At 36.9% G+C, this 10,293-nt stretch overlaps 1 protein-coding gene across 2 annotated transcripts in view; it reads left to right on the top strand.

The window, feature by feature from the left end:
- The window catches only part of ZDHHC20 (zinc finger DHHC-type containing 20), a 75,141-nt gene extending 72,263 nt beyond the window's left edge, over positions 1 to 2,878 (top strand). The window contains exons 12-13 of one of the 2 annotated variants that reach the window (XM_012809495.2): positions 464 to 541; positions 1,931 to 2,878. In XM_012809495.2, the coding sequence (XP_012664949.1) occupies positions 464 to 501 (38 nt within the window). In that variant the 3' untranslated portion in view covers positions 502 to 541; positions 1,931 to 2,878. The remainder of the gene's footprint in view (positions 1 to 463; positions 542 to 1,930) is intronic. The other variant, XM_023517249.1, reaches the window with a different exon arrangement.
- Positions 2,879 to 10,293: the final 7,415 nt, after the last annotated feature.

Below are 10,293 nucleotides of genomic sequence, written 5' to 3'. Positions count from 1 at the left end.
CTTTGTCACCCTTGTTAGAGTGCTATGGTGTAATAGCACACAGCAAACTCAAACTCTTGGGCTCAAGTGATCCTCTTGCCTCAGCCTCCCAAGTCCAAGTAGCTGGGACTAATAGGCACTGCCACAACACTTGGCTTTTTTTAGAGGCAAGGTTTCACTCTTGATCAGCCTCCCAGACTGCTAGGATTACAGGCGTGAGCTACCTCGCCTGGCCTTTGTGTTATGTCTTAATTATTGCTGTTTTAACATCTTTAAAGCCTATGAATATTTTTACAAGAATAAGTATAAAACAAAAATTTTGTTTCTTAATGCACTTCTGGGTTTTACAGGAAGACAAGTGGTTGGCACTGTAAACCTATTTAGTGCTCAAATAATAGTTATTTTTTATTGTAATCAATTTGCCATTTAGCCAGAAACTTTATTACTTCTTTTGGTCATGCCATATATAATTATGTGCTTACAGGGACAAATAACCATGTTACAGTGGCAATAGAAAATTGAGTACCACTTGTTCATAACTAACCATTTGAATAAGAGCAAGGTAAGACAGTATAAAGGTAATTTTCTTGAACAAATGCAGTTTCCATATTTCATAATCTCAAAACAACTTGTATTTCAGTTTTTTTCACTCTTTTCAATTATATGAGCAAATTTAGGCAGTATAAGAGAGAATGGAAGATAACATGTGCCAAAATCTTATTTTTCTTACCACTTTTAGCACAGACTTAATAAATATGTATTGGTAAATTAATGAAGAAACTGATAAAAATGATTTCAGGGTGGTGCCTATGACTCAAAGGAGTAGGGCGCTGGCCTCATATACCAGAGGTGGTGGGTTCAAAAACCCAACCATGGCCAAAAACTGCAAAAAAAGAAAAAATGATTTCAGACTGGTATGTGGACAGCTAAACTTAACCTTTTCAATAAATAGTACCTTATTAGTTAAAAAAAAAAGGTGACTTTTGATCCAGAGAAGAGTAACTAAAATTAAAGGCTGAAGAAGACACCACACCTAAGAGGTTCATTGATGGTTTTGTGGTTTGTGAAAGACACAGCCAGAGCACTGCTGTGTAACAAATGACCATGTGGCAGGAGCTCATTTTTCCAAAGGGGTCTCATCTGGAGTATGAACTTAGGGGAGCGTCTGCCTCCTCGTTTGCAGATTTGTCATGAATAATCAAGCCCTTGCAAAGGATCTAGAGCCTGTGTCCAGGGTTACAACCAGAATCTAACACTCAGTTCAAAGTAGGGCACAGGAACTGGGAGTGAGGGTCACATTGGATGAGGTACAGCCTGAAGAGCTTTAGGACCAGCATGTGGGGATTGTGGGCCAGGATGGTGCCACCAAGAGCTAGAACTGTTTACCTAGACAGGTCCTCAATCTACATTTCTTCTGAATGTAGGCAGAATAATGGCTAATAATGGTTGTGGTAGTTGGTAATCCTTAGCTCCAGTCCCCTTAACAGTTGCTGTGAGAACTTTCCTACATCCTGCACCAGTCTTAGAATAGCTATAGGTAGATAAAGTATCTTCTCAAATGGTATCTATGTATTCTACATTGCTTCAGGGGAAAAAAGTCAGGATATCCCTTCATTTACTGCTAATAAAAATCTTTATTACAATAGTATTAAAGAATTCATTTCTTGTCTTACTCATATTAGCAGCTTTATAGTCCATTATATCACTTCCAAGAAACACAGTCAGCAGCATTCTTTCTGATTCCCCCAATCAAGTTTCAACTTGCTCAGCTTATTGGCGTTGGGAGGGCTTCATTTGTTTCTATTTGCATGGATTTTACATTTCTTGATCTTTGGTTATCTCAAAACTTTTATACTGACCCATATACATTAGTCCACAGAAACATTTAATAAATATTTTCAGAAATAAAAAATTATTTTAACCAATAATTCATTCGTTTCTGTTTTTACAGGTGTATAAAAACATAATATTGACTGACATTTTTGATTTCACTTGTAAGAAAATAATCAATGGATTAAAATAATTGAAGTATAACAGAAGATATATTTTTTAAAAAAGGAAGCCTTTGTACACTTCGCTGGATTCACAGAAGCACTACTCCAGAGCAGAACGATGCCTTAATCTTAAATGTCCATTTGTACAACATTGATTTACACCTATAAAGTAACTTAATTTTACTGTGGAAATAATACTTACCTGTTATGAGATACTATAATATGAACTGTCATCACATGTTAACACAGCATATGTATTTTTTTCAATACCTGAGTTACATTATTAGAGTTGTTTCTTAGTATCCATCTAAATTTTCACTCCAAAAACACAAGCTAAAAACTTGTTTTAAGTAAAGTACATCTAGGGCAAATGGTGGCTGAAAGTGAATAATATCCAGATTATTGTTGCTTGTACTGTATAAGGAAAAGAAAATAACCACTTTTTAAAATTGGGTATTTGCTAATTTATAATTACTATTTTATACTTTTCAACATTTTTAATAAAGTTTTTTTATTGTTGGCTATAAAATAACACTCAGAAGGATTCAGATATCAAAATATAATCATTGAGAATGTAGAATGCATTGATATAATTAATTGAAGGCTTAGTTATAAGCTTTAATACAACCATGTAGTATATAGTGTGTGCCCAAGGCTTGAAGGACATATGGTGGTCTAAGAAATAGTTTGACTTCTTTCTGCTTTTTAATAAGATTTTTGTTAAACTTTCAGGGGTATATACATATGGGCAGGGAAACATATTACATGTGCTATAGAAATAGTGGACACAGTAGGAAGTGCTGGGAGTGCCTAGAAGAAAAGCAAAGGGAATAGAGATGTAGGATATTGCATAAGCTGTTAAAAAATATTTTGAGGCTTGGGGCCTGTAGTGCAGCGGTTAGGGTGCCAGCCACATACACCGGGGCTGGTGGGTTAGAACCCAGCCCAGGCCTGCCAAACAACAATGACAACTACAACAACAAAAATAGCCGGGCATTGTGGTGGGTACCTATAGTCCCAGCTACTCGGGAGGCTGAGGCAAAAGAATCACTTAAGCCCAAGAGTTTGAGGTTGCTGTGAGCTGTGATGCCACAGCACTCTACCAAGGGCAATATAGTGAGACTGTGTCTCTAAAAATATATATATATATTTTTTGAGTCCTAAAGGTATTAGAATAAAACATGTTGAGTTGGCTTTCAAATTTTATTTGTTGATGACTAAAAATTACTTTGAAACTTTATAGTAATCTATAACAGCTTAAGCAGTGACTGAAAATACAGTTCAAACTACGCAAAAAACTATTTAATAGAACGTGGCTCTCAGGAAGAAATGCTAATCTGAGTAGTCATTTTAAATTTCCCAGTCTCTGAAAAGTAGATAGAAGGTTCCAGTTTTCAATGCATTATCTTAAATCTGACTTCCTATGTAGTTATAGCAACTCCTTTCTGACAAGACTAATTTCTCCTTTTTTCTTTTAAAATCTAACGTACATGACAGAAATTCTGCATTAATTTTAAAGAAGAGAATAGTAGCCTATAAATAGTGTAGAAATGTTACTCTTCATTTATACTGTTTAATTAGATACACACACACACTGGAATGGTTAATTGCTTCCAGTAGGTAGGCAGAGCTAAATTCTTACCAGCATTTAGATTATAGTCTTCTTATATGTAAAATGGGATTGCATTGGAAGGATATTTTCACTAAGTTGGACTTGATGACTTCTAACATTCTGTGATTCCCAATTTTGCAAAATAACCCTACTTTTCATTCACCCAACAATTTTTTTAGAGTACTTTCTATAGTACTTTCTATAGTCCAGACAATAGACTAGGGATAATCTCTGTCGTTGCCTAATGTAACAAATTTCATATTTGCTTGTGTGGGTTTACAATTTGTAAGATTTATCTAATTTCCACTGGCTATACTAATGCTAGATTTTAAAAGGAAGAAACTTTTTTCCCCTTTGAAACAAAGGAATGAGTTACCTTTGAAAACGCAGTTTAGAGGCGGCACTTGTGGTTCAGTGAGAAGGGGACCGGCCCCATATACTGAGGGTGGCGGGTTTGAAGCTGCCCCCAGCCAACCTGCAATAAGAAAATAGCCAGGCATTGTGACGGGCGCCTGTAGTTGCAGCTACTCAGGAGGCTGAGGCAAGAGAATCACCTAAGCCCAGGAGTTGGAGGTTGCTGTGAGCTGTGATGCCACCGCGCTCTATGGAGGGCAATAAAGCGAGACTCTGTCTCTTAAAAAAAAAAGAAAGAAAGAAAAGAAAACATAGTTTGGAATACTATGGATTCTTTTGCCTTCATTTCAACTTATCTTTAAAATCTTGATTCTGTGAAACTAGAATGAAAGTTAAGATATACCAGTTACCAACCAAAAACGTAACTTCACTTTGACAGTTTGCATATTATAAGAAAATACTAAATGTTTAAACATACTACTTTCAGAAATGTTCTCCTGGTACTTTTTGTGAGTATTTTTACATTTAGATCAAAAGATTTGCATGTGCTGGCTACCAACTGAAGAAACAATTTTCCTGTTTGGGCACTTTTGTGGTATTGAAATCTTTCTCAATTCTTTAATCTCTGTTATTTAACCTCCTCTTTAATAGCATAGTAAAAAACCTTTTCAGAAATTTTCAGTTAAAGCTTTTTAATTAGTTATCTTTGATTTCATTTATGGCCAATATTTTATTAATTTTAATAATTATTTAGCTGAATTCATACACATTAATGACTGTTCAACAAGGACCTACATGTGGTATGTGTACCTGCCAGGAAGGCTGCCTCTTTGGTATTTCAAGTGGTATTGATTATTGCTATCAACTATTTGGGGAGAAAAGATCAAAATGAAAAATGAAACTATCTTTGGTCCTTCAAACACTTGAATATTTATGAAAACACTTAAGGAGAATAAAGTTGAATTTCAGGTCTTGCCGTTGCCATTAAAAACAAATTAGGTAGGAGACCTGGTTTACCTAGGTATAAATTTACTTGAATATTCAGTACATGAGACTATGCCAAACCAAAGAGCAGCTACAGTCTATTAGCTATTAAAATGAACACGTTTACAAAGTTTAGTTTCATCTTTACATAAGGATGATATTTTAAAAACTTTTTACATACTTAGTAGTATGATCCAATGTGTCATAAGTGAGTTTAACCGTCAGGTTTGTTTAAATCAAATATGTAATGTTTACGTGAATTTTATTTCTATTAGAAAGCAGATTTTTGACTTTGTTTATAGGATCGTTCAAAGATTATCAGACGTGAGATCTCCATTCAGTTATCTTTAAGGCAAATGTATATTAAGAGCTTAGGGTTTGGTTCTGCATATTTTGGGCATTGAATAGATAGTAACTTACATGTAAGTTTTGCTTACAAAATTTTGCTAGGGACTAGCACTGCTATCAATGGAAATTCTTTTTAGCTATTCTGTTATTAAGAAATTAATCATATTTTTGCATTTCAGCCAAAATAAAGACCATGTCTAATAATGTTACAGATAATATGTAAATCTGAAATTCATATGTTTCATATGATCTAAACTGTATTTTCCAATTTAACTTAAAAATGTAATATAGATTCAGAAAGGTTCATATTTTTCTAATGACTTCATTCTATATTGTTGGGTTGCATAAAGTGGCAAGGAATTGTATTTGTTAATTAAAGAATAATAATAGATTAAGAAAGTTGTTAGTCCAGTTTGTTATATTTGTACATGATTGCAGATGAGTCTATGCCCACTTAAAAGAAAAGATGGACACTATTTTAAAGTGATCTTTAATACAGTTTTATATAAACATATTTGAAGTATAGTTTACTTTGGTTGTCTTTGCTTAACGAGTACCATCGCCTTGTTATTTGTTCTTATTTGTATCATCCTAAAACATGACTTAATGTTGCTCTTTGCTTTGTCTTTTGGATGGCCTAACCTACGTTAACATGTGCACAGAACATCTTAAAACTTTTTTTTCAAAAATCATAATGAATTACTTTATTAATAAATAAATAAATATAAAGTCTCATATTTGAAGTTTTTTGTTATATAAAGTATTTTTACCGAATGAAAGAATACCTATTTTATCAATTTGAAAACTTGGTAAAATGGCTAGAGAAAAAGATTTGTTAGTAATTTGGGAAACCACCTCTAAGGTAGGTATTATTTCAATGCAACAAAAATTGTAGTTCATTTGAGTTTATTCAAAATCTGTAGTATTTAACTTAGCTTTTACTGAACATAATTTAATTTCAGATATAAGGCACTTTGGCATCTGAGTACCTTTAAGTCACTGTAAGTTGTTGAATTGTGGTTATTAAAATCCTGGGTGAAAGATTTTATCTTGTGTAGAATTCTGTTATGGCATCTATTCCAGTTATTTTCCACAGAGGCAAAGTTTCGATAGTAAGGCTGTTGAATAAATCAAATGGCTTTGGGGTTCAACCATGCTTCTCGGTTTTCAGACTAGGAAATTCTGAAATGAAATATATGTGGGATCAAAGAGGCTAGTAGACAGGAATAAACTGTCCCCTGACCCCCAAACAGTTTTTTGGGATGGGAAGAAGGAATAGTTACTAAACTATTGGCCCAGAGGGCTGTTTTCACACCAAAAGAGTGTAACAGATGATATTACATGGTCCTAATTTATTTTTTCTTTATTTTTCTATTTTTTTTTTTTTGAGACATAATCTCACTTTGTTGCCCTTGGTAGAGTGCTGTGGCCTCATAGCTCACAGCAACCTCAACCTTTTGGGCTCAAGTGATCCTCTTGCCTCAGCCTCCCAAGTATCTGGGACTGCAGGCACCCACCACAACATCCAGCTATTTTTAGAAACAGGGTCTCGCTTTGGCTCAAGCTGGTCTCAAACTCCTGAGCTCAGGCGATCTACCCACCAAGGCCTCCCAGAGTGCTAGAATTACAGGTGTGAGCCACCTCACCTGGCTTCCTAATTTCTTATAGGCTGGCTATTCAGAGCCATTCTGGCAGTGATGAACAATACTGGCCTCTTCTGCTTGTTTTTCTTATTCATATCTCTTAGAATATATAGAGATAGGAACTGACATTTAGTTTTTTTGTGTGTCACAGGTCCTTATGGGTGATTGAACAGTCCTGTGACATTGACTTCGCTGCCTTTGACCCCTCCATATCAGTGCCTTCTACCTGCTAGAGAGGATGTAAGTTATGTTTCTGCTCCATAATTCTCAAGTGCTGTTCTTCACCCGAGGCTGTTTCCTCCATTCATCACAGAAGGTAATTCTTCAAGGATTTCCAACTCTATCCTTCCTTTTGGCCTCTAGGAGCTGGATTAACATCATCTGTGGTTCTAAAGCACTAGACTTTTGTCTGTCATTTCTTTTATTTCCCCATATATGATATACACTTTCAAGTCAACTTACAAGATTATAAATTTTTGATTGTTTATTTTTGGAGTAGCCTCCCACAAAATGAACCCTGAAGGTCAGAAATAAGTATAGCAATGAATTTCATGTCCATTAGACTTTTTCCCCTGGTTTTGCCTAACTTCTCAAACAAAGTGGGCGCCATAACCTATAGTTATCCTAAATTTGGAAAAGATCAGTCAAATTCAGACATTTTGATGATGTCTGTATCAGTGCAGTTTCTGTGGAGATCAGTTGGCAATATCAAGTATTAAAAGGCCCATTTTTTAATGCATCAATTCTAGAAAATATATATACATTTATATATATACACACACACATAGATATATGTATATTTCTTCTTTTTTTGGAGACAGAGTCTCAAGCCTTTGCCCTGGGTAGAGGTGCTGTGGTGTCATAGCTCACAGCAACCTCAAACTTGGGTGCAAGCGATCCTCTTGCCTCAGTTTTTTTAGTTTTAGTAGAGACAGGGTCTTTTGCTCAGGCTGGTCTTGAACTCGTGAGCTCAAGCAGTCCACCCTCGCCTCCTAGAGTGCTAGGATTATGGGCATGAGCCACCTTGCCTGGCTGGAAATACATATTTAAATATAAAATTTTAGGAATTTTGTGTCTTCATTGTGAGCAGTATATATAAGGACATTCATTGAAGTACTATTTGAAGCAGCAAAAGACTAGGAACAGCATAGGTGTCCCATCTCTATTTATGTGACACATGCAGTGGAATATCTGAAATGATACACAGTGAACTATTCATGTGGTTGCCTCCAGAAAGGACCATTCAAAGTCAGTAATGTGTTCTGTTTCACCATATGCCTTTTTATTCTGTTTTATTTTCTTGTGCATTTGTTTTTAGAAAGAAAACTGGTGCCTTAGAAATTCTGTATCAGTGGAGAAAAAATAGGATATAAGATGCTGGACCATTGTGCTGGCTATTTGGGAAAAAAATAAAGGTCCCTCTTAAATCAAAACACATTCCAGATGGCACATTAAAACTGAATATAGGAGCTCTGCGCCTGTCCCTCACCGGCTAGGGCACCAGTCCCATACCCCAAGCTGGCAGGTCTGAATCCAGCCTGGGCCTGCCAAACCACAACAAAAATAGCCAGGCGTTGTGGCAGGCACCTGTCGTCCCAGTTACTTGGGAGACTAAGGCAAAAGAATCACTTAAGCCCAGGAGTTTGAGGTTGCTGTGGTCTGTGACGCCACGGCACTCTACCCAGGGCAATAGCCTGAGACTCTGTCTCAAAAAAAGACAGTAAGGCAGTGCCTGTGGCTCAGTGAGTAGGGTGTCATCCCTATATACTGAGGGTGGCGGGTTCAAACCCAGGTCTGGCCAAACTGCAACAAAAAAATAGCTAGGTGTTGTGGCGGGCACCTGCAGTCCCAGCTACTTGTAAGGCTGAGGCAAGAGAATCACCTAAGCCCAAGAGCTGGAGGTTGCTGTGAGCTATGACTTCATGGCACCCTACCAAGGGCAACAAATTGAGACTCTGTCTCTAAAAAAAAAAAAGTATTAAAAAAAACAACAACAAAAACTTGAATATAGGCTGTGCATGGTGGCTCATACCTGTAATCCTAGCACTCTGGAAGGCTGAGGCAGTCGGATCCCTTGAGCTCAGGACTTCAAGACCAACCTGACCAAGGGTGAGATCCCGGTCTCTACTAAAAATAGAAAACTCTAGCCAGGCATGGTGGTAGGCGCTTGCAGTACTAGCTGCTTAAGGAGGCTGAGGCAAGAAGATCACTTTAGCCCAGGAGTTTGAGGTTGCTGTGAGGTATGATGGTGCCACAGCACTTTGGCCTAGGTAATAAGAGTAAGACTCTGTCTCAGAAAAACCCCAAAAACTGGACACAGAAAGGTACTGCAAGAAAATGTGCACAAAAAATTTCATAGTGGGATAAGAAAGGTGTTTCAAAGCAGGCATAATACTAGTAATCATAAAACCTTTGATACATGAAAATTTAAGAAGAAAACTAGCACTAGGCCAAGGCAGGTGGATTGCTTGAGCTCATGAGTTCAAGACCAGTTTGAGCAAAAGCAAGATCCTGTCTCTACAGGGGAAAAACTTGAGCCCAAGAGTTGGAGGTTGCTGTGAGCCAATGTAAACTAAACAGTAAGATTGTTTTTGCCTAGGATGGTTGCTGAGGATAGTGGCAACGGAGCAAGCATATTTTGGAGGTATAAAATGTCTTAATTTTACCAGAGCAAGCAGTTCAGCACAATGTGTGTCAGTTTTCACAGTTTGTAACCAATGTACTAGCAACTCACTCTAAGAAATGTATGCAGAGATTAGCACATAAGGCTAGTTACTTGAGAGACTTTTTAAAAAGCAATAAATAAGGAATGCCTGTCAATAGCAAAGTGGCTAGATTATGTTGCTATATGTTCCAGAGACTACAGTGAAGCCATTTAAAGTTAGTTTTGTATGACTGTGTTCATAAGAATTGAAGTACTCTATGTGAAGCAAAGATCTTTTGTTACATGAAAATACCAAATTTCAGAAGTCTGTGTACTGTTTATAGTATGATCTCACAGCTTTTCAATGACTGTCTGGTATGTGTTTTCAAACTCAGTCTACTCCAGATGACGGGTGAGTGGTGGGAATAGAGCAATAGCTAATTCTGCCTTTCCAGTAATGGTGCCCGTGGGACACAGATATATGGGGATGGATGGAGATCCAGAGACCTTTAAGCTCAAATGATAAAAGAAGGTGCCTGCCCGGCCAGTGAGAACCCAAGACTGTAGTGGGCCTCTGGGTGTTCCTGGTTCAAGGAGTGAGAAATGTTGGCTATGATTTACCTCATTTGGCCACTGGAAGTCACAGTTCTCTATTTGGAAGATTTAGCAACATGAGCTTTTCCCTCCTTATAAAATAAACTTGGAAGTCTTTGTTTGCAACATATGGCCCTTATA

This window comes from Otolemur garnettii, unplaced genomic scaffold (assembly GCF_000181295.1).
Source record: "Otolemur garnettii isolate 467f Iridium unplaced genomic scaffold, OtoGar3 scaffold00106, whole genome shotgun sequence".
NCBI lineage: Eukaryota > Metazoa > Chordata > Mammalia > Primates > Galagidae > Otolemur > Otolemur garnettii.
Note: the sequence above shows the minus strand (reverse complement) of the source record. Positions and strands in the feature narration are given on the sequence as shown.